The 25502-nt window shown below is 38.8% G+C and overlaps 1 protein-coding gene across 3 annotated transcripts in view; it reads right to left on the minus strand.

Annotated features, from left to right (window-relative positions):
* nectin3a (nectin cell adhesion molecule 3a) overlaps window positions 1-25502 on the minus strand; it is a 46010-nt gene that overhangs the window by 2305 nt on the left and 18203 nt on the right. For 2 of the 3 annotated variants that reach the window (XM_026924796.3, XM_034310892.2), the window contains 5 exons: window positions 22013-22360; window positions 17663-17962; window positions 16584-16701; window positions 16288-16439; window positions 2310-15390 (listed from right to left, as the gene is read on the minus strand). In XM_026924796.3, coding sequence (XP_026780597.3) covers window positions 14828-15390; window positions 16288-16439; window positions 16584-16701; window positions 17663-17962; window positions 22013-22360 — 1481 coding nt within the window. In that variant the 3' untranslated portion in view covers window positions 2310-14827. Of the gene's footprint in view, window positions 1-2309; window positions 15391-16287; window positions 16440-16583; window positions 16702-17662; window positions 17963-22012; window positions 22361-25502 lie in introns of those variants that run through there. The other variant, XM_034310893.2, reaches the window with a different exon arrangement.

Consider the following 25502-nt stretch of genomic DNA (forward strand, 5'->3'; position numbering starts at 1 on the left):
TGTGGAGGCAGTGTTATGGTATGGGCATGTATGGCTGCCAATGATCCCTGGTGTTTATTGATGATATGACTGCTTACAGAAGTAGCAGGATGAATTCTGAAAAGTATAGAGCTATACTTTATGCTCAGATTCAGTCAAATTCTGCAAAACTGATAGGATGGCGCTTCACAAAACAGATAGATAATGACCCAAAATGTAATGCAAAAGCAACCCAAGAGCTTCTTAAGGCAAAGGAATGAAATGTCTGATGACCTCAACCCAATTGAGCATGCTCTCCAAATACTGAAGACAAAACTGAAAGACCCACAAACAAGCAGAAACTGAAGGCAGCTGCAGTAATGGCCTGGCAAAGCATCTCAAAGGAGGAAACTCAGCATTTGGTGATGTCCATGGGTTCCAGACTTCAGGCAGTCATTGATTTGCATCCAAGTATTAAAAATAATCCTGATATCTATGATTATGTTAGTTTGGCCCATTACTTTTTAGCCTGTGGAACTGGAGGGACTATGTAAAAAATGGCTGTAATTCTAAAATGGTTAATGCAATATTTTTGTTAAATATTGCATTGTTAAATATTATTTTTGTTTTTGTTTCATTCCCCTTGAATTAAAGCGGAACATCTACACTTCAATCAACTTGCCTGGTGTACAGAGGCAAAATTACAGAAATACTGTCACTGTCCAAATACTTATGGACCTAACTGTATATGTAATAATATGACCCTCCACGTAATAGGCCTTATTACCACAAAGACAGATACAAGAAATAGTTTCACTGACTGTCTTTATATCTCTCTTCATAAAGGAAATCTCTCTATTTACATCTTTACATAAAAGCTCATTTCATCATTTATATTTGTCTCAGAGGTGATGAAGTTGGATGCAAGTGCAGGTTTTATTCATGCAGACAAATACAAAACACAAATTCAAATGCAAAGTCCAAAAAGAGCCAAAGTTCAGCTGATCGGCAAACAGGCCAGACTAGGGCTTACATGAAGATCAAAGTATCAAACAAACAGAGTAAAAAAAAAAAACGGAAGTGCAAAAATGTGTACGAAGGCTTGGAATCATCAGCAGAACAGGCTAGGAGTGAGACTTTGCAACAAGAGTTTTAAAGTCAGGGTTATTTATAGTGTGAGTGAACTTGGCAGTCTGGTGAAATTGATGATGTGATGACATGAAAATATTAAGCTTTCTGTTTGACTAGTCTTTGTCTAACTCAGACTTATCCTATTTTGTTAGTGAAAATATGGTACACACATTTAAAAAGCAACTTGGTGTTGTACATGAGACAGTAGACAAACCCATTCTTACTCACAGACATTACTGTGAGTGACATGCTTCCTATTAAATAACAGAATAACAGAAAAAATAACAAAAAATTGCAGGTATTCAATGTGGAGACTAAGGCAAAGTATTGTCATATTCTCTACAGAACATTGGAGATGCCAGTCACACTATCTACCTATCTCAGCCAGGATTTTATAATCAATAGAGGGTCCATATCACAATATTTAATTCCTGGACATACCATGCATTAACTAAAAATGGTTGTGACTAGTTAAAAAAAAAGTCAATTGATTTTCTACAGGATTTTGTTCTAAATTAATGTTTTTTAATATAAACATTTTATATCTCCATAAAAATATTTCCAAGAACATTTCATCACTTAATATTCTTCTTCCACACATATCTCATGTTGCCCCATATCAGTTATTATCATAGCAACAGTTTTAGCAACATAGCACCTTGTTGCAAGCACAGACCTATTGTTCATTTGATAGTGTAAGGTATGTTTTTTCTAAAAATACTGCATTTCTTTAACTGGAAGATTTTAAAACATAGATATTCCGATATTCTAAATCAGCTAGCTTTTAGTGAGTTAGCTAGCTAACATATTGCCTAGCCTTTTTCCAATCTTCTACTGCCCAGTTCAACTGTCCAGCCTGTGCCCCCTGTGGCCTCAGATTCCTGTTCTTGGCTGACAGAAGTAGAATTCAATGTGGATTTCTACTGTTTTAGCCCATCCATCCCAAGGTTTAATAATAATAATAATAATAATAATAATAATAATAATAATAATAATAATAAAACCTTGGAATGGATGGGCTAAAACAATTTATATAGTGCCTTTCTCACACCCAAGGTTGCTTTACAAGTACAAAAAAACAAACACTGAAAAAACAAAAACACAGTGTCTGGGATCTAATTTCAATGGCGTAGCTACTCATGGTACCAATGAAGGCCTCAAAACTTTTTTTTTTCTTGAACCCAGGTATAATAAAAGGGGGGGGGGGGGGGGTAGTTTAAGTCGCATACACAAGAGTCTGTGGAATGTGAAAAAAAAACCCTTCATATTAATAGCATTGAAATCCACCATACAACATTATCAAATACGTACATGATTTGTGAATTATGAACAAAGGAGATAATCTGTATCAGTAAAAGAAGTAATATAATCATTAATCATAAACCAACAACATGAAAATAACAATACATAACACAGTAATACTGTAGTTAAGCAGTGCAATGAACTGGAGCAACAAAGTTTATCATGCAGTATTAGAGTTGGAAAGTATGGCTTAACTGTGGGGTTCGATGAGATGTTGACCCAGGCTGATGAATGTCCAAGCTGAAGAGTATGATGAATAGACCAAGTAAAAAAAAAAACAAAAAGAAAAATCAAAAAGTAATCCACATAAGGTTAGACCACTCTGGACAGCTCAAGAACAGTTCAACGGTTTTTAGTCTTTTCTTAGGCTACAACCTAAGAAAAAGGGTTGTGGTGCAAGCTCCAGACAATACATACTCCATACAAGTACAAAAAAGGAACAACAGACCACTCTAGTTAAACATAAGAACATAAGTCCTTTAACCTTTAAATGTTTGGCCTGCTAGGGGCACTAGCTAACCCAGGCCATACTGCCAAGTAAGAGAAGGCCCAAAAGGAAGAGGTCTCCTTTCTCTATTGAGACTTTTGCAAACTCTTGCAGGACCTTTCCATTTAGCTGCCTGTTTAGCCATATGCCCATAGCCTCTGCTCTTGGCAAAGGGTGTGCCCTAACCCAGACCAAGTCTCCCTCTGAGAAGAACGCTTGCTTTCTCCTTTGGTTGTCCTACCATCATTGCTTTAGTTGAACTCTTACAACATTCTCCCTGATGCACCAGATCCTCCTGCCTCTTCAACAGTTCGCATGTAATGGTAAGTGGTGGTTAATTTCTGAACAGCTCCCCATTGCTGGCATACCAGTGATGAGATGGGATGTAAACTGTGCACGTGACCTGACACAAGATAGGCCGGGGTACCCCCCTGAGTGAATATCTCCTTCACCAGGATTCATGCCACTTGAGGTGGTTTTACTGTCCCCATTGGGAACAATTCCACCCATTTAGAGCAACAGACCACCACTACTAGGAGGTATTCATTTTGCTTAGTACTCCTGGGAAATAGTCCCATCAGCTCCACTCCCAGCATGTGCCCTGGCTCTACCACAGGAGTTGACTGCAACTGCCCTGACAGCTTGGTGTTGGAGGGTTTGTATTTCTGGCATACCTGACAGTCTTTGCAATATTTCCACACATTTCAAAGACTAGGCCAGTAAGCAACTTCCAGCAAGTGGAGGAGGGTGTTCAGAAGACCAAAGTGCCCACTCAATGGACTGTCATGAGCGAACCTCAGAAGTTCTCCTCTATGGCACTTTGGGATGACCATCTGTAGCTTTTGTCCTTGTTGCTTGTCAGGAGGCACATTATGGAACAGGTAACCATTTTTGACAACATACTGGATTCTGTTGGTGTTGAGATCTACCTGAGAGGTGGCTTTTAAAGCTAGCTCTTTAACCTCAGGGTCACTTTGTTGAGCATCTGCTAGCTCAGTACGAGTGACTGGGACTTATAGATGCTTTTGAGGCTTTACATACAGCTAGCATTCCCAGAGCCATTGGTTCACCCATGCTTCTTGAAAGGGTATCTGGCACCACATCACATTGACCTTTGCAATACTCTACCATGAAGTCAAAGCCTTACAACTGAATGGTCCAGCGTGTTTATCTGGAAGAGGGTTTGGGATGGTTGAAAACCCAAGATAATGCAGTGTGATCCATGATTACCTCGAATTGCTGTCCCTCCAGGTAAGGTCTCCACTTCTCAATAGCCCAGACAGTGGCCAAAAATTCATTCTCAGACACTGAATATGATTTTTCAGTACCACGGAACAATCTGGAGGCATATGCAATGACATGTTCATTACCCTCTGTTTCCTGGGTCAACACGGCTCCCAGACCAACCTCACTGGTGTCTGTCTGGCCTTTGAATGGTTTGCTTAAATAAGGAGGAATGAAAACAGGAGCTTCAGTCAATGTTTGCTTGATGTCAATAAAAGACTTCTCACAGTCTTTGGACCAGGCCCAAGTAGCGCCTTCTTGTTTTAATGTGTGCTAGGGTGCCACTTGCTCTGAAAAACAGGGAAAAAAGTGATAGTAATATCCCATGAGGCCTAAAAACCTCTGCACATCCTTGAGGGACTGTAGGGTAGGGAACTCACCAACCGCTCACCAACCTTGGCTGGGTCCATCTTCACACCTCCTCCAGACACAACATATCCTATATAGGTGAGGGAAGTTGAGGTTGCACTTTTTTTAGGTTTAAGGTAAGACCTGCTTTATGCAGACAGCTAAACACTTGGGTAAGATTTGCCAGGTGTTCTGCCTCATCTCTGGAGATGAAACAGTGTTTACCCTTGAGGTCTTTCAACATGGATTCCATGAACTGCTGGAAAGAGGTTACGGCATTTTTAATGGCGAAGGGAAGACAAAGAAATTCACAGAGACCTGAAGAGGTTACAAACACTGTCTTCTATATAATATTGGGTTCCATATTCACTTTCCAGTAACCACATTTGAGGTCCACTGTGCTGAATTCTGTGGCTGTGTGCAACAACTCTAAGATCTCTTGGATTTGGGGCATTGGTTAGCAATATATGTCTTCATGTTAAGAGCCATGTAGTCAACACAGAATCTTGTACTAACACCTTTTTTGTACTAGCACTACAGGAAAGGCCCAGGGAGAGATTGAAGGCTTATAATCCGTTTAGACAGCATCTCTTGAATTTCCTTGTCAATGATCTGTTGTTTCTCCAGGGAAACACAGTAAGGTCTTTTCTGAGAGGCTTTTCATCGTGAGTGATAACAGAAAGTTTGACAATTTTGGTATGTCTGATCTCATCAGTTGGCCATTCTTTCAATATCCCTTCTAACAAAGACATAAACTCTTCTGTTGTGTCAGCTGCTTGGACCAATTGCTGGATTGACTGTGTGGTGTCAAATGACTCTTTAAGGGAAGACAGAGCAAGACAGAAGTGTAAATGTGGAAGAGAAGATAATTCACTAGGCATGAATGTATATACCTCATCTTCACCATCTGACTTTGAAGGCAAGATGCACTGGCCTCTTCTGAAATCCAGTATGATGTCAAAAGAAAGCAAGAAATCCATTCGCAAGATTAAAGGAAGAGTTAGATCGGTGTCCCTCTTCAGGTATAGTGTCACTGCAAATTCTTGTCCTTGCACCTCACATTCCCAGTTCGATCACCCCAGTGCGGTCTGCACGTTTCCATTGGCCAACATGAAGGTCTGCCCTCCACTTGACTTCCATCGCTCTTTTGGCTCCAACTGCCTCCAGCAGGATTCGTCGATCAAAGAGTAAGTGCTTCCAGTATCCTCCATTGCTTGGAAATACCAGCCATGCAGAAGAACAGGTAAAGAGACCATCTTCAAATCTTGCTTACTGGGCTTGGAGCCTGGCTGTACTGACTGTATGGTATGTATATTGGCCGTAGATGACTGGGTAGCTGTGCCTCGTATGTGTTGTGCTTTCTTCTTCTGTTACTCTGAGTTAATGCTGCTCCAAAAGTGCTTGGTTTCCTCAAAGTCTCACTCTATTTGCGTTCCAATCCTCACCAACACTCTTACATCCTTCACCATGCTCCGAAGCAAGCAAGCTAATTTACCTAATTCACGGTTGTCCTCATGACACTTGCCGAAGCATGGGGAAAGCAATAATAATGAGAGGACACTAGGAAATGAGTGGACTATTGTCTGTGGGTGGTAATGGATTATGTATATGATTACTTTTATTGGACACTTTAGAGACTGCAGGGGTGGGAACTGAGCTTGGCGGAAAATGCACTTGTGTGGACATCATGGGTGTACAGGCTTTCTTTCAATCTGGGCATCACGTCTGGCAAGGCAATCTACTAATGACTTTCTCAGATCCTGGATGTTTATTCCCAGATCCTGGATGTTTAACTCCAATACCTTCCTGACCCATTCACATTCCCTTTCGGCGATAATCCATTTTATCTTCCACAGCTCTGCATCTGACTTCCACTTCAACATCTGTAACACATTCACTTACCTTCTTCAAACAATCTGCCTACTGCCCCTCAAGTGAAGTAACTCTCTGAGCGAGATTTTCCACCAGGTCCAAAACAAGTGTTCCATGTTGCTCCAGCACTGGAGGGGAAGCAAAGTCATCACAGATTTCATCCATGCCACAGCCACCTCCTTCTGACTCATGCTCCCCTTCAGAGTCAATGTAGAGTTTGCCAAATGAGTTTACATGATTTGTGAATTATGAACAATGGAGATAATCTGTATCAGTATAATAAGTAACATAATCATTAATCATAAACCAACAACATGAAAATAACAATACATAACACATTAACACTGTAGTTAAGCAGCGCTATGAACTAGAGCAACAAAGTTTATCACTGCAGTATTATGGTTGAAAAAAAATAAAAATAAACAGTCCAAATGGCTTAACTGTGGTGTTCGATGAGATGTTGACCGAGGCAGATCGATGTCCAAGTTGAAGAGTATGATGAATAGACCAAGTAAAAAAAAAAGAAAAATAATAAAAGTAATCCAAATGAGGTTAGGCCTCTATTCTTACTCCTTGGCGTCCTCCACTGTCATGGAAGAGAATCGCACCTACTGTGACAGGTTTAACTGTTACAACAGGTATGTTTCAAACAGCCTGTACAGCTGCAATGCCACCAGGCAACACCACTCGGAACACTGTGCCATGGATCCACACAGTGAGCACAGACAAGTTGCCACACAGAAGAGAAATCCCGAGACCACTCAGAATGATCATACAAACTCTCCGCCATGGTACGGTTCTCAGGAGTGGCTATTTGAATAGACTTCCTGTCAGCTCAAACCAGTCAGCCCATTCTCCTCTGACCTCTGCCTGCAGAACTGCCGCTCACTGGACTTTTTTGTTTTATTGTTTTATCTTTTATGTTTTTGGCACCAAAAACATAAAAGATAAAATCCAAATCCAAATGGTTTTATTGTTTATGGCACCAAAAACCATGCCATGGTCACTGATATCACATTTTTCACCATTCTGATGTTTGATGTGATCAATAACCGAAGCTCTTAATCTGTATGTACATGATTTTATGCATAGTGTTGTTGCCACATAATTGGCTGATTGAATAGTAGGGTTACAAGTGTGCCTATAAAAGTGTTTATATTGCGTATATCTACATGGGAAGTGAACATTTGAAATATTAAAACACTTGTGTATCATCACTTGTGTATTTATGATTTTTTTTGATGATTATTATTTAGAATTATTTCTTTAAATAGAATATAATGATAAAAACAGGAGGATTAATGTGTGAATTCAGGAGTAATTAATCATTTAACTGTATTATTTAAAGTAACGCATTTAAAATAGTGAGGACATTCATATTGACCAGATTTTTGCTATAACTATAATTTAACCTATGTATTGCATTGCATTGATTCAAATGAAATAGTGGCTTCTGTTGGTACATTTGGTCATGCAGAAACATCAAATCACAGACATTGTAAATCTAAATTGCAGTTTTATACTGCCATCTATGGACAGTTATTCACTGGCAGCATTTAATGGTTAGAAGAAAATAGGAAACACTGCAGGGTGTCTGCTGGCACCTTCCTAAAAGTTAGTAAAACAACCACACTCAGCACAATCTGTAATTATGCAAAAGAAAATCTGCTTACAGAACATTGCACTACACTGCTGCAAAATGTCTTGTCAGGTCATTTACATTATCGATTTATACCTAATGACTCTAAATTTAGCTGTAATGGTCAGAGAGGGTATGCTGTGCAAAAGTGACATACATAGATACTCGTAATTACTAAAGGTATTTAAAGCTGGAAAAAACAGCAAAAGATTTGGCAAGAATTAACACAGATGACCCACAAAATTCCAACAGCTTCTATATTCAGATTAAGCAATATAAATGGACTCAAAAGGTCACAAATTTTTCAAAGGTGTTTCTTCAAAGGCTGTATTTACCTGAAAAACTGAGGTCACATTACTTTATGTTGTACATAAAGTATGTGTACACTTAGAACAAAATTACTTCTACAAAATTGGGATGTCTAATGATATTACAAGCATTGGTTATCTGACAGGTCCACCATTGCCTTGTAAATTCATTAATGGGCACAGGAGTTACATAATCTTTTCTACAATACTGAATCCATTCACTTTGCCATCATAATTTACTTGAGTGTTGTATAGCCTTGACATGGCTTACTTAAATTAAACCCTTTCTCTCAGAGTGGAGCACAGGTCTTCATAGAACTGTCTGGTAAAAAGATGTGAAATTTGGTACACTGATTGGAGAGGGTCTAAAGAACATTCTGACCAAATTTGGGCCAAGTGCTTCCAACGCTCTAGCGCCACTATTGGGTCAAATTTAGGCCTAATTTGGAAGTACGTTTTTGGTAATAACTTTTGAACCGTGTGTCTAAAATTTAAAAGACAGGCATTTGGCATCTTCACAACCCTGACCTGAGGCTATGCAACAAATTCCATGCCACCTTCTCGTCAAAAGTTATAATAACATGCTAAAAATTTTTACATCTAACTGCAATTTTTGCTACTTCTCCTCCAAATTTTGTCCAATCTTCACCAAACGTGATATCTTGAGACCTGTCTGAACAAAAGTTTTCAAAGGAATTTTGATATTCAAAATTGTTCTCCTGTAACGTGCTGGCAAATGCAAAAAACAGGATGTGACGGTGTATCCCAGCAATGCATCTACGTATCATCATGAAACTTGATACATATATTCAGGACCATGAAGTTTTATGACTGTGCCACCTTGTGGTCAAGAACTATAACAACTTTCATTTTTTCCTTATATCTGAAGAATTTGTGCTCAATTCACAGATCATTTTTCCTATAATTCCCTGGAGTATGCTGAAGTGAATGGACACCAACATCTGAAATTCAAGTTTACTTCCTGTTGACCATCTTGGATTTTGTCAAAAATGGTTGTTTTGCTACTCCTCCTACAAATCATGTCTAATCAACACCGAATTTGGCATACATCATCTTCAGACCAACCTGGACAATATATATATATATATATATATATAACAAATTTCATTACAGCGCCGCTTACTGGTCAAAAGTTACAGTAACATGCCAAAATGCTTCCATCTAAGTGACATTTTTGGTATTCCTCCACCAAATATTGTCCAGTCTTCACCAAATTTGTCTACTGCCATTCTAGCTGGTTAATGTGCTATTATATTTATAATAGGTTTAATATCAAAAGGCATTTTTATTGGGCAATTTTCAATAAAAAAAACAAACACAATATAGAAAGACAGATATAAGTTTGGTGCAGACACTTGCACAAAGTGGGGAAAAAAGGCCCAGACTGATGAGAAAAAACATAAATATCTTAGATGTTTTTAAATTGCAAGAAGAAAAAAATTTTCAGGTTCAGAGCAGTAGTAATCACAACCACCGTTCAAAGTAGCAACAGACAACACCACAGGTCACAGCATAGCGGTAGCTGCAGCAGCAGTGCCAACCTGCTGCCCATTTGTTCAACTAGACCTTTCCTCCTACAGTCAGAGAATTCCACCACTGTCCATGGTCAAACATACACATCATGAGTGAAACTACAAATCACTCTTGAATCCCTTTGCCTAAAGTTATGGCTCTGCTTTCCTGTGATTGCTTTGGCAACAATTTTAGCATGTCTGTGAATGTGCGGTTCGTGCTGGCTATTGGAACAAACTTAAATGGATTGTCTCTCATTATATATGGGATGGAAAACGTCCTTGAATTAAGCTGCTTAATTTACAGCGCAGCAGATTGGATGGAGGTCTGTCTTTCCCCAACTTTAAATTATAAGCGTCTACTCTTCACCATGTGTCAGTTTGGTTTGATCCTGATGTTTCAATGTCATGGAGAACTTTGTTTCTCCTTATGAATTGAAGCATCTTGTTTTTTCTGGAATTTCGCTTAGGCAATATAAATTACGTTTCGGCCCTATTATAACTCACCTTGAAGGCGATTATTGAAAGGCAATTACAACGAGTTACAATCTGGCACCATCATTTGCCTATCTTCCATAGCTATCATCTTTTGTCAGGTAATGCAGCTACCCTTTCAATGGACGCACAACAATGTAAATGTAATGATCCACTGGAAACCCTACATAGGGTTTATTTGAGTCCTTTGAAATGATTGTACATAAACTGGGCTTCTTCTCCTAAGTGTAATTTATGCTCTCAAGGGTCTCTGGACACATATCTACATTTCTTCTGAGATTGTCCTTCTCTTTTGCCTTTTTTGGACCCTGTTCTCACAGGACTTGTCATATTTGCTGGGCATGGATTTAGTTTTGACTCCACGCTTCTTCCTTCTGAATGAATTTTGGGACCTTGCCTTATCCACCTGACAAAGGAGTTTATTAGTTGGCTGCCCTCATAGTGTTGAAAAACTGTTAATTAATTGCTGGAATCCTCCTCACATGATGGGCAGGTGGACATGGGCTGTGTATTTACTGAGCATTATATCTATGGAACTCTCAACTGCTTGTATACATGTGGCTCAATCTAAGACCTTGGATATATGGCATGCTGCTTTTGATATTGTGCCAACATTTCTCTCTTCTTTATGAACTTCTGTATATTTTCTATTTGTTTTACAATTTTGTGTTTATGTCTATATCCTTGGAGTCTACCATGGGTGGGATGGGTTGAGGGGTGGGTCCTGGCTTGTTTGGTTTTTCTTTGCTCTGTACTGTTGTTCTTTATTATGTTGAAATGAATACTCAAAACAGTTGTTAACAAAAAAAAAAAACATATCTGAATATTTTTATCTCCCTCGGATTATTACCCTCGGTTGTGTAAGTTTGCTGGACACACACTAAAATAATACAATCCTGTTTTTTTTTTTTTAAATTAGAAACAGAAGGCATCTCAAAACAAATTAACTGTCTTTCAATCGAGACATGACCCTACTACATACATAGTAATAAATCAACTCAAAAGAACTAATATAAGAAACAGCAAGCACTCATGTTCTCTGCAAATGTTTTTTTATAGAAAAATATTATTTATCCCAATGACACATAAATCCCTGCCAAGATATTTATATACAAGAATATTTACTACATCTGGATGACTAGTACTTCACAGCTATATTGTACAAAATATCCAGTGATGCGTCAACATTTCAACGTTCACCAATTGCACAGACCATCCAAACACAAACATACCCTAAACATGTATGATGATTTTTGCACTATCCTTTGCACTATCATTCATTTATTCATTCATCTTCAGTAACTGCTTTACCTAGGTAGGTCTGGAACTTAAGTAAAGACATTTTCAAAAAGAAATTAGTCAAACACAAATATGTCTAAATTTTACAAACGCAAGTCAAACCATTTTGAAATCAGATATAAAACTAATTAATAGTATTTAATTTTTTTAAAAATTAGATATGTATTAACCAGATTTTCTTTTATACAGAACTAGTCAAAAGACCCTCCTTCAAATTAAATATCCTTTTGTTAAAATAGCTGTTCCTAATTTCTAAGTAAAACACGTGCACATATTTGAAGCTGAAGTGGATGGAAGTTGTTTAGAGAGCAAATGTCGGGAAACATTAATTAAAAAGCCTAACCTTTGATGTGAGGTTTGTCTTTAGGAAGCAGCCTGAGCAGCACATGCAGCAGATGTGCTTTGTTAGAAGTGGTGCTGGCAAATCAATGGAGAGGACAGCAAGGGTGGAGGAGGTAAAAAACAAATCAGAATCTAACCGACTTGCAAGTTGCAATTGCCAGTAGACCTGCTATTGCCAGTCTTGGTCTGTTTCATCTACTACTACTACATGAGTCCCATGACTGACCTTGAGATGAATAACCTATTGTTTTCTTGCTGTTGATGGTAAGACCTAAATAAGCAGTAGCTTTTAAAATATTACCATTGTTTTTCTTGCCTATGTTTCTGACAGGCAAGACAGTTTCTTCTGAACTAGTGGGGATTATCATGTGCTTATTTCCTTGCTGTGTACCAACAGTAAATTCATCAAATTCTGACTATGACCCCACATTTGTCCTCTTTCCCATTTTCATCTTGCAGAGGTATTAGAAAGTTGATTCAAATATGTACATGTACTGAAAACCTTGGATGATGGTACTTTGAGTGTCTGACATTACTATTCTTGCTAACTTTGAGTGTGTTAGACAGACACATGGATTATTGTGTCGAATTTCATTTGTTCTGCCAGGCTGATGTATTTGGATAATGAATGACATTATTAAATTGTTCTGGAACATCCTTGACAAGCACATACGGAGCCTTGCCCTTACTGCAGCATAATGTCGACGTGTTGAGCTTTCTGAATACTAACATGTGAGTAATACGATTACTATTCATAGTATTTTTCCTCTAATTCCGGACAGTCACAGCTGAGAGTTAAGCAAACAGCAGACACTACTATGGAACCTCTTGGAAAAAATGGTAAGCTCCTTTGCGGCATGATTGAATGCAGAGTGAAGGAGTTGGCAGTGGGCCAAATGCAAGAGCTATTAGCAACAATGCAACAGAGTAATGAAGTGCAGAACATAGAAGCTTCATATAGCTGCCTCATGCACTATATTCTCAGTAACTGTTTCTAATTCTCTAATTCAATTAAATTTTATTTGTATAGGGCTTTTAACAATGGACATTGTCACAAAGCAGCTTTACAAAAATATATAAATTCCAGATATAAATCTGAAATTTAGCCAGAGGCAACGATGGGAAGGAAAAACTCCCCGAGATGTCATGAGGAAGAAACCTTAAGAGGAACCAAACTCAAAAGGGAACCCATCCTCATCTGGGTGATACTGAATAGTGTGATTATAAATAAATTGTTTCTCTTCTCTAACTGTATAATTATATAGTCAAAAAGTGCAATTGTGTTAACAGGAACTTATGAGCTTATGAGCATCAGAGTCATTTCTGAATTCATTATTGTTTTAACTTAAAGTCTGTTCAAATAATTCAATGTTATGATGGCAACTTCAGTGTCAACTGTTCTTAGCAATTTGCAGTCCTAAGGCTGCAATTTAGCTGCAGCTTCTCTAATGATGCCACCCTGGAGGAGAGTGCTGATAGCCCCCCACTGAAGCATTCTTATGATCAGAACATAATGGAGAAGTTCAGCTCAGCAGCAGCGAATGTGCTGTAGTCTGATATTAATGAACATGGATCATCCATTTAACACAGCTGATTGAATGCCTAACCCATTTCATGGAATATTCAGCAAAGTGAATGACTGGGATATCCCACCATATATCTGAAGTAAGTAAGCACACTGAAGCTGCAGCCAGAGAAAAAAGCATATATACTGGCTGCAGTGACAGATATAGAAGTACTGAGAAGGTTGATAACATGTACGGTAGAGACACCAGTGGACTCAGTAATGGTTCAGGCTGATGAAGCCCTGCACGTTAATCAGTGCTGCATGCAGCTGAATATAAAGGAGCTGACATGGTGATTTACAAACTGTATGAGGCTATGAAAAATGTGCATTGTATCTCAAACATGGTGGCACAGATTCTACTGGCCACTAAATGCCCGAAACTGCAAGTACAATAGGTACAGAATTCTTACAGGCAGTATGCGGTAGATCACCAGTATTGTTCATGCAGATGAGAAGGCAAGTTGGCCAGAGCTTGGCAAAAAACACTCTGTGCCACGGGCCACCAGTACCTGTGCAGCTGATTGGTACTAAGGCTCAGGAGGCACTACATTATCGCCTCCTGAACTGGACAGTTTGAGGAACCACGCTATCTTTAGACCCAATTGTTTAGCATTACTAGAGTTTATGCAACCTTCCATTTCATCATCTAAACTTAAAACACACATCAAGTGCTGAGGAACTCATTCATTAAGTTTTTCCATATTATACCCACTAATTCTTAAAAACTGAAAACACAAGAAGTTAAAACAGAGAAAGTATATGTGTACTTAAACAAGAGTGCGATATGTAGATTTTCACTTTAAATCTGTGATGTTTTTCATTATCTTTACAGTCCAGGGAAACTACAAACGATGCAATTTTTTGCAATAATATGAACAATGGAAAAATTATTCAGACTGTTAGAACATACAAACAATACAATGTAATTACTTTTCATTGTATTTGTTACGCAAAACATAAGAATCTCTAAGTAACTAAAACTGAATCAGAAATTTTAAACAAGGGCACAGGAAAGAGGAGGCAATATACAGTATTCCAACTTGTTTTCATTGCTTCAGGCTACCCTTTGATCTCTCTTGGGATTAAAAGCACAAAACAACACAGACATTTGCTGTGCAATATCAACCCCCTAGAGGTAATAGCTAGAAAATAATACAGCCTTTAATATGCCTGATATACATTTTAAAAATCTTTCCTTTATTTTAAGAGTTTGCGAATACTGTATTCTGTAAAATCTTGTCTCCCATTAACCATCTCACATATTTACACATACCATTCTCTACGAGAGATAACAGATCCGTCCTTGTGAGACACATAGTCACAGTCTGTGGCCATATTGTACCTCTTCTCTTGCAGGTAGGGGGTGCTGGTGTTCCCAGTTGTGTTAATGTTAGAGTTTTCAGGGCAATAACTCACCCAGCAGCCTTTGTTTTTTCTGTAACTGTGGTATATCTGTGTATCAGGTATATCACCATTAAGTTTGTGTTTCAGGTCTTGGCTGCTATTAGCCAAGTCATCTCTAAAGGTGTCATGAAGCTCAATGGACTCTTTCTGCATATATGAGGGCCCAATGTACTGCTTGGTGTAGTAATCACCACGGAATGTACGCTGCTGACGGGTGTACCACAGCAAAGCAATACCCAGCAGAAGAACCAGTACAAGTGTGCCTCCTATGGCACTGCCCAACACACTGCCCATCGTATCATCATGCAGTGATGCCAGCGTTGGGGAGGTGAAGTGGGCACGGAAGTGGGTGGGTGTTGAGCTATAAAGGCCAGGAATGACTCCAGTGGTAGTGGCAGGGACAGAAGGCATAGACGGAGGCTCTGGTGGAAGAGTAGATTGAAATGAGTGTGTTGCACTCCAGAGAGTAGACATGCTGCAAAATGCTAGACTTGATGATGTACACTGAACACTGAACAACTTTGAGCACAGCGGCACAGCGGCAAATCCAGAGTGGTGTTACCTGTATGGCAAAGTGATCTGCCACTTTGCCATACCGGCAATGCTGCACTGGATTTGATGCCATGCAGTTCACTCAAATTCAACTCTGACCCAGTTTATGCTGACCTTTGCAAAGTGCAACCAATAAGGTGAGCCATCATGTTTGACATGGCAAAGACTACAATATTAATGCTGCCTTTTGATATAGAACTTTGTTCAAGACTGAATCCCATTGTGATAAACAAAATACCAAACTGCAAATACTCAAGCATAATCTATTCTCAAGTTTAGGACTTATAGCTTGAGAGAGTGCAACAGAAAGGTCAACAGAAAACAAAATTAAAACAAGTAGAACTTCACAGGGGTGTCTCCGCTGCCAACAAGTCTAGTTCATCTTGTTATAAATTTGTATACCTGAAATACCTTTAAAATACAATTTAAACAGGAGGGAAGCAATTGAAGAAAAATACTTCAGATATTTGGCTTTGCTGTGACCTTGACCATGTTTGGATCAATTCCAAAATCTAATCAGTTCAGTGCTGGTTACAATAATAATTCTGCATAAATCCTACAAGCAATCAAACAAATAAAGCATAAAGAGAAACCTGCTGGTGGTATTTCAGCAAAACAATATTAGAAAAGAAAACCTTCTACAAATTACTTTAGTACAGTTTCAGTTAGATCCAGTGCTGCTGACCTCTTACACACCAGTCAAATGAAACTATAAAAAAAGACTTAAGTTAAATTTGATCAATAAAGAAAATGAAATTTCAGCTCACCATGTATCCAGATGTGTACCTCCTGAGAATGTAGTCCAACCTTGTTCTGGACCTCACATCTATACGTTCCAGAATCATTTCTCTGCAGAGGACGAGTGAAGACCAGACTGCTGTTTGTCATCTTAACTCCTGTAGGCATCTGCATGTTGATCCTGATAAAATGGGTCCCAGTTTTAGACTCTTGCCAAGATAAAAGTCATTCAGGTAATGAATATTCAGAAGAAGGATGCAAAAAGCCTTTCTGTTTTCTATAAATACATGATGTGGAGACATTGTAAAACTCATGGTGATGGTACCTGGTCCAGAAGAAGTGATGAGGAGGAGGATTGGCATTTGCTCTGCAGTCCAACTTTGCATTTTCTTGTCCCACATACCAAACATCATTCTGGACTTCAACCATGACATCTGGAGCAACTGAAAGTAATAAGGTCAAGAAAAAGGGGCCCATTACCTATTAAGAAAAACACTTCAGGATAATTACACTGTGAGAAATAAAACAGTTCGATGCAGCACCATAAAACGTTTCTTTATTTAGCCCCTCTAAATCAGTTTCCTTTTCTGACAAGGAATAAAGAAGCCCTTTAGGAAGCTAGAATCCGTAAGCATACAAAGAACCACTGAGGAACACTAAAAGTGTACTTCAACAACATAGACATCCTGTTACTAAGGCTGACGTGGCAAAAACTTTTGAAAAAATAAATTATGGTGTGGTGTATAAACACTGACTAACAAGAAAATTTCTTATTTTTATGGAGTGGACAACTTATTCCAAGTCCAAAACTTGGCTTGATGTAGGCTTTGGAAAGCATGAAACTATGGTTCTCTTGCATGTACACAACTGAAACCTACAATTTTAATCTTCAGTTTCCAACAGAGATTTGTGCACTGTGGAAGGCCCTCTGAGGGAAAATTCACCCTGGGTGGGACGCCAGTCCATCACAAGGAAAATAAACCTATAAACACAACTATAAAGCCTAATTTAAACCACAGCGTCCCTGACCAGGCAGTTAGTAAGGGCCACTGCATGTTCACGTGCTTCATGCTCGAGCATGCTTGAGCCCACATCACATGACAATAAAAATCTCTTGCTCCACTCATGCAAGTTTTGTAAGATCTAGTCTCAAATACATGGCCTTTCTTCCAAGCTTAAAAAATGAATAGTACGCATCCAATTCATATCTGTATTCATATTTGTTTATCTGTTGAGTCTGTATAATATATTCATATTCAATTACATCCCTAATAGCCATGAAACACACACATATGTACATACCAAGGAATAGCTTACTAGGCACACTGGAATGCTAGATACCATTCAGACTAATGATGCCAAATTCCAAGTGAAACCTCATAAGATCAGCAATGACCAACTCACATTGTATGTTCAGCACATAGGGGATGCGCAAGTCCATAGCCAGGGCAGGGTGGCGTACCACACAGGTGAGGGCGTGGTTAAGGGCATGGCTACTGGGTGCCCAGATGTAGTCCACCTGCGTGGAGGTGGTGCCATCAGGTTCATCCTGAATGATCTGCTCTGAGCGTCCGTAAAGCTCCGCCTCCCAGAAGACATCAGCCGGGGGACGGGCCCTTTCAGCCATGCATGTTGCCACCACACCCTCCACATTACCATCCACCAGAGGATCAGGACCCGCCAACACATATACTTTGGGTTCAACTAAGAGAGAGAGAGAGACGCAGAGAGAGAATATGAAAGTTGAAATAAGTAGTAATGGAGTACACCCTTTGTTTCGACTGGGGGAAAAGATTTAAAGACAGTGAGATGTGACTTGTTTTATCCCATTTTTGTCCAATTTGGTCATTTGCCAATTCCTACCCACTAGCTAGTTCTTTCCTACTACAACACATCTACCAACCAGGGACAGTGAAGGATAACAAAAGCTTCCTCTCAGACATGAGAAGACAGACACTGCATATTTTTGAACTGCTGCTGGTGCTACTTCACAGGGCAGCTGAACACATTCGTAAGAAGTGCTATCCACCCTCGTCTTCATGAGCTCACAGATGGCCATTATTTTTACTATTGCTCTAACTGACAGGGGAGAAATTAATACCATCCCTCGCGCCCAGAGAGCGGCCCTAATTGGGTTTTCCCTTCTGAAAGGTCATTCATTCAAGATAAATTAAAGGTTACAGTTACAGTGCTAGCACACCAAACTCAAACTGTGAACCCACAAATGCATTTGTAGGAATTATAGATTCTGCATTAATCTGTTTAACCTCTTCTCTGTTTGGAACTCAAACAGCTATGCCACTTTCTCTTGTAGTATGTTATTTTTCAGAGGTCTATCTTAAGAACCCTATAAGTACCACATCACCTGAACTGGAAAATAATGAAATAGAGCAGAGCAAAGTCACAGCCCTGGCTAGATAATACCACCTGGGAGCTTAGACAAGAGTACCGGAAAGCAGTATGTAAATAGAATAAAAACAGACTGCAGGTAATGTAATAGATTTTAAGAAATTTCTATTTTAAGAAATTAATAGATTTTTAACGAACCTGGTAAAACTGCCAGGGAAAATTTTTTTGCTAATATTTTATTGACATTAAGACAATTAAGATTTTTTAAAAGCCCTCCATGGACTTCCACCTCCCTACATCACTGATCAGTCACCTGCCCCCAGGTCTCTGAAATCTTCAGGTGTGCTGCTTTTGGCAGTCCCACAGTGTTAGATTCTGATTTTATCAGGATGTTTACTGTAATTGCATTGATGTTATCTGACTGTTGTTTGAATGAAACATAAAGCATCACACATTTACAATTTTACACAAATAGTGTGTGAACACGGTGTGCAGATAGATTTAGGGATTTCTCAAACAGATAAACTGATTTTTCTTAGTTGTAAATAAACTAAGTAAAATTTGTGTCAATATCTGATTAAACTGGGTTCCCATTTGAGTAGTCTCCCTCCACCCTCATGTAGCCTCAGGGAGTTTTACCTAGCCACGGTCTCCTCTGGTTTGCTGATTAGGGATCTATATCTGTCTATTATAGGATAGAGTTTAAGATTCTCTATTTGTTTTAAGAGCCTTTCATAGACTTGCACCTCCCTACATCACTGACCAGTCCATCCGTATTCTGCCCCTAGGTCTCTTTTTTTCAGGTCTACTTGCTTTTGGCTGTTCCCACTCAAGGGCCACTGTGCTTTTTCAGTTGGTGCCCTCAGGCTCTGGAACAGCTTAATGGTGTATATCAGATTTGCTGCCACCAACTGGGGGGCAGTCGTGGCCTAATGGATAGAGAGTTGGACTTACAACCCGAAGGTGAACCTAAAGGTTGTGGGTTCGAGTCTCGGGTCCGGAAGGGATTGTAGGTGGGGGGAGTGAATGACCAGCTCTCTCCTCCACCCTCAATACCACGACTGAGGTGAGACCCTTGAGCAAGGCACAGAACCCCCAACTGCTCCCGGGTGCCGCAGCAAAAAAGGCTGCCCACTGCTCCGGGTGTGTGTATTCACTACTGTGTGTGTGCACTTGGATGGGTTAAATGCAGAGCACAAATTCCGAGTATGGGTCACCATACTTGGCCACAAGTCACTTCACTTCACTTCACTTCACTAAATGTATGTAAAAATATTACTTTATGTAATGTCAGTCCTTCGGCTCAACAAAAACCTCATCCAGAAAATAAAGACATCACGTGCCTCATCCAAGGTCTAAAATAACTTTACAACATTTAAAAAAAAAAAATAGCCTTTCTACTGCTGTACTGCATTGGAAATTTGATCTGTTATTGTAAAATAAGCTGTAGATTTCCAAACTCATTCTGTTAATAGACATTTCAAACCACAGTTATTTAACATGTCAGTATTGCATTTGTTTAAAGGTATGTTTGTCATGACTGTTGAAGTAAAATGAGATCAAGGAAAGTTAGCTAGCTACCACACTAATGTTGGTGACAATAGATTTTTGGAGGCAAGGCATTGTGTATTTTGACACTGACATTGGTTTCTTTACATAATATATGGTAATAAAGCAGTGTTTTAACACTTGAGAATCCAATAGAACTAATTAAGCCCCTCTGGTAGATTTTTATAATGTCTTAAAAAATTACTTACATGTAACTTACTAATAGCTACACTGCAAAAACTCACAAATGCAGCAATTTTACAGGGTATACAACAGACTGTGTTTGGGGCTTCCACACAATCACCCTCCACTTAATAAATTACATTAGCCATTCAGCAAGGGGGCTTTAAGCCTCATAAGTGGCTTGTTCCACTGTTCATTCATTTTCTAAGGATAATTATTATGCTGTGTCACTGTGAATTAACTGCACAGCACAGAGGTGAATTCTATTAGTGGGATTCTGGGTCAAATCGAAGCTGTGCTGTATGGCCTCATAACACATATCAAACTGTGAGTCAATACGAAGTATGGGTTACAAAGAGATGGCAATGATTAACACTGGGCTGGGCGTTAGAAGCATACGTGTTGCCATATGAATGAAACAATTTTAAGAGTGTAAAAGAATATTCATACAGATTTACGGATTCCTTGGACAGTTAAAATATTTTTTCTTAGTTTAGCTGGTTGATTGGGGCATCCATTTAATTTTACATGTTTTTATGTATAAGGTAAATGTTCTATAAGTTCCAATCGGGAGCTCCTATCAATTGTTATAGGTGGGGCCTCAATTAGTGGTACACCGTAGGATGATATATCGCTTCCCCTTTAAGCATTCGCGCTCAGACGCATGGTGTGTGCAGACTGGGAAGCAGAGGTACTTTTGCACTTTCACATTTATCCTGTATTTACTGTTTCTTTGTAACTCAATCACTGTATTTATGATGTTAGAACATTGTTAAGGGTTTCTGTCATAATGCGCATGAGTGTGATTAGCGAATTTTCCTTGACAGTGGCGCTTTTAACCATGTTAATTTTAGTACCTCATTTGCTCTCCTCCTTTAGTACCTCATTTGTGTGTCTTTCTATGCAGGGATGAGAGAGTAGGCCTTCCGATGTGTATATACTAACCTTGCCTCACACCACTTAAACATATGTTGGTTCAGTTTGTATTCATTAATTTAAAAGTTTATGTGTAATTTGTGAATTTGATTCAATAGGCATGTGTAATTCAATGTATGCTAGACTATCGCTATGCTGATTGCCTCGTGGTATATTTTCCTGCGATGACACGGTGTGATTGTGCAAAAAGAACTTTACTGTACACACAGTTGTTCAACAATCAGAATTTAATGCAATTCAGAGTCTACTGTACATGTTATATATGCATTCCCATGTGTTTGCGGTATATTCGAATGTTACCTTTTATAAGTATGTTATGTATTTATGTTTTCTATTTGCACTGTTATGTTATGTGAGGTTATTCAACGCCTACATGTACACATGTTAAGTATTACATATCGCTTTGCGTTCACGCTCAGAGTCATGGTATATGCAGACAGGGAAGCAGAGGAATCATCCCATCCATGGTGTGGTCGTGTTTCTATGGTGTCCAGAGGTTACCACTTGAAGTCTGCTACATTAGTAATAAGTAAACTAAATAAAACCTGTATCAATATCAAATTAAAATTTGTTTCCTTTTGAACAGCCTCCCTCCATCCTGATGTAGTGTCTGGGACTTTGTCCTTGCCACTTTCTCCTCATTAAGGATCTACTGTATATCTACATCCAGATAAAGTTGCTTTATTTCCTGTTAAAAGTGCTATACAAATAACATTTAGTAATTGAAAATCAACATACCCATGATGTCAATGACTGTAGAGGCCTGTGAGTTACCCAGTGGGAAGGTGACCACCTTGCAAATATAGGAGCCAATATCTGCAAAGCCTACTCCCTCCAACACAATAGAGGCATCCTCTACTGATGGGTTGAGAAAATGGACGCGATTTATGTACTCCTCAGATATGGAGATGCCGAACTGTGGATTGAATACTGCCACTGTGAGAGAGCCCATGGGCAAGTTGCGTTCCCAGGAGCTTTGTGTCAAGCTGAGGTTGGCACCCACGTGCACCCTGCAGCTCAGCGTGGCATTCTTACCAAGCACAACTTGAATATGCTCTGGAACCACAACCTTGTTGCTGCAAACACCTGCAATGAGACACAAAATAAGTGATCCAATAAGTGAAAATAAATCACTTAGAATCAAATTCCCACTAACACAATACATGTGCTCTGCAGGTACATTGAGTCCCCCCTAAAAGCATTGGAATGGCAAGGCAAATTCTTTTGTTTTTGTTATATGTATTTGAGTTTGAGATCAAAAGATGAATATGAGATGATAGATCAGAATTTTAGCTTTCATTTCCTGATATTTACATCTACATTTGTTAAAAAACTTAGAACAAGGCACCTTTTATTTGAACCCACCCATTTTTCAAGTGATCAAAAAATATTGGAACATGTGACTGATAGTTGTTTCTTGTTGCCCAGGTGTGCCCTGTTAGATTGATTGTTTAAAGAAATAATAGCTCTGCATATCTACTGTTGGTTTGAACCCAGGGCTTCACCTGTGAAGACTGCATTTGCTGTTAAAAGAAAGACAACAACAGAAACATTGCGAGAGCTGTGAAGAAAAACCCAAAAACAACAGTCAGTGACATCACCAACAACCTCCACAGGGCAGGGGTGAAGGTAACACAATCCACCATTCAAAGAAGACTTTGAGAGCAGAAATACCACAAGATACAAACCACTCATCAGCAGTAAGAGTCAGATGGCCAAAATGGAATTCACAAAGTAATACAGAGATGAGCCACAAAGTTCTGGAACCAAGATTAACCTCTACCAAAGTGATGGAAAAGCCAAAGTATGGAGAAAGAAAGGATCTGCTTATGATCCAAAACATACAAGCTCATCGATGAAGCAAGGTGGTAGTAGTGTCATGGCTTGTACCTGCATGGATGCTTCTGGAACAGGATCAATAAACTTTATTGATGATGTAACCGTCATGTCAACTTTGAATTTGGCGTTGTACTCCATTTCCAAGAATGCACCTCCACCTACAAACACGGTCACCACGGACTCCCACTCCCAGTTCACATGCTCAAGCTCACGTGATTAGTAATCACAGGCACCTGGACTCAATCACAACCACACTCACTGCTAAATATTCGTTCAGTTCTGTTATTCATCTGATATACCAAACAATTTCATGTTTGCTATTTCTGGTTTTGACCCATGTTTGCTTCCTCATTTTGTGATTACAGTCTCGTTCATTGCTAACCTGTTTGTATCACCTGACCTTTTGCCTGCTTGTAGATTCTGGTCTTACTATTACATTTTGGACCTGCCAGTTTCTTGTAATAAATACATTGACCATAACTGTCACTGTCTCTGCCGCCTGACAGTAACTCATGACAGCTTGATGCAGTTATTATAAGCAAGAGATATGCAACCAAATAGTGTTATTTACTTTAATGCACTTTAAGACTATCTGTTCTAATATTTTTGCTTACCTAAAAATTGGCTGTTCTGCCACCAAAGGTGCCATGTTCTAAGTTGTTTAACACATCAAGATGTAAATATCAGGATATGAACACTGAAATTCTAATCTATTGCCTCATATTCATCTTTTGAACTCAAACCCAAATAGCTCAAGTGTATACCAAAACAAAAGAATTGGCCTTGTCTTTCTAATTCTTTCAGAGGGGACTGTATATATTGATGGAACCAAAATTATCAGTACCCTTCCATCCAAACAATTTACAGTTTTCTCTGAAATAAGTTGAAACTGACTTAAGTATTTCACACGCACAATTCTTTATTTCACATTTAATAGAAAAGAATAGAAAAACATATTATTTTAAAAATAATAAAACCAATGAAAATGGCATAGACAAAAATACCAGGACCCTTAACTTAATACTTTCCAGCAACCTTTGGTGACAATGGTGCACTTCTCAACTGGTAGTTTGGCCCACTCTTTTTGAGCAACGTGCTCCAGATTTCTCAAGTTTGCTGGGTGCCTTCTTCCAACAGCGATTTTCAAGGTAAGGCATGATAACACTTTATTGATCCCAAGCAGAAATTAGAGATTGATAATTGATTGATAATTGATAATGTTGGCAACCATGTTCACATTAATATAAAGCTCTTTAGAGATCGTCTTCTAGTCTTTATGTTGACCATGCTTGGCTATTACTTTCTTTCTAAACTGATCAGACATTATCTGCTTTTCCTTCTCTTTTCCATGTTTAGTGTGATACACATGTTGACACAAAGCAGCAGCTGGATTACGTCTCTACATTCAAACTGACTGATTTTTATAAGATTGAAGACACCCATGTCTGCTTGAGGCTTCACTAAAATATAATTAGTTCTTAAAGCTTCTAAAGGGTATCAAAAATATTGTCCTAGTCTTTTTACAAATTTTATAAAATAAGCAGGAATTTACTTCACACTTCAGTGTTTTTTGTTCCACTGAAGAGATGCATGTATGAATGGCAAAGAAGTCTTTCGATTTAATATTATTTCAGGAGGAACTGTGCATTATTTGAATAAAATGCAAGCGTGTCAGTAAGACTGTCTACAGTCAGGTTCATAAATATTTGAATTAACCCAAAGTTATTTTTTTAGCTGCCTACCCCAGTATATTGAAGGTAAAAGTAAATGATGACCTCAAAGTGCAGACATTCAAGAATTTAATTTGTGTATTTACAGCCAAATTGGGTGAGCGGTGTAGGAATTACAGCACTTTTTTAAGGAACCAAAAGTAATTGGACAAACTAACAATCATAAATTAAATTTTTAATACTTGGTTACAAATCCTTTGCAGTCAATGACTGACTTAAATCTGGAACCCATAGACATCACCAGATGCTGGGTTTCTTCCCTGATGCTCTGCTAGGGGTCTTTACTGCAGCTGTCGTCAGTTCCTGCTTGTTCTTGGCGCATTTTGTCTTCAGTTCTGCCTTCAGCAAGTGAAATGCATGCTCAGTTGGATTCAGGTCAGGTTACTGACTTGGCCATTGCAGAACATTCCACTTCTTTGCTTTAAAAAAGTCTTTGGTCAATGGGCATAGGGGCAAGGGAGTAAGGGAGAGTGCACACAAAACAAGAGCATACAAAAATACTCATATGAGAATGTATGTATGTACGTGTGCATGTATGTATGTATGTATGTATATATGTACATACGTATGTACACTAAAGTGACCTGTGACATGTGAAATGTATTAGGTGCTGTGTGTGCTTCTGTGTGTGTTTTAATGTCACATGCAGAGGAGCTGAA

The sequence above is a fragment of the Pangasianodon hypophthalmus genome, chromosome 14 (assembly GCF_027358585.1).
Source record: "Pangasianodon hypophthalmus isolate fPanHyp1 chromosome 14, fPanHyp1.pri, whole genome shotgun sequence".
Taxonomy (NCBI): Eukaryota; Metazoa; Chordata; class Actinopteri; order Siluriformes; family Pangasiidae; genus Pangasianodon; species Pangasianodon hypophthalmus.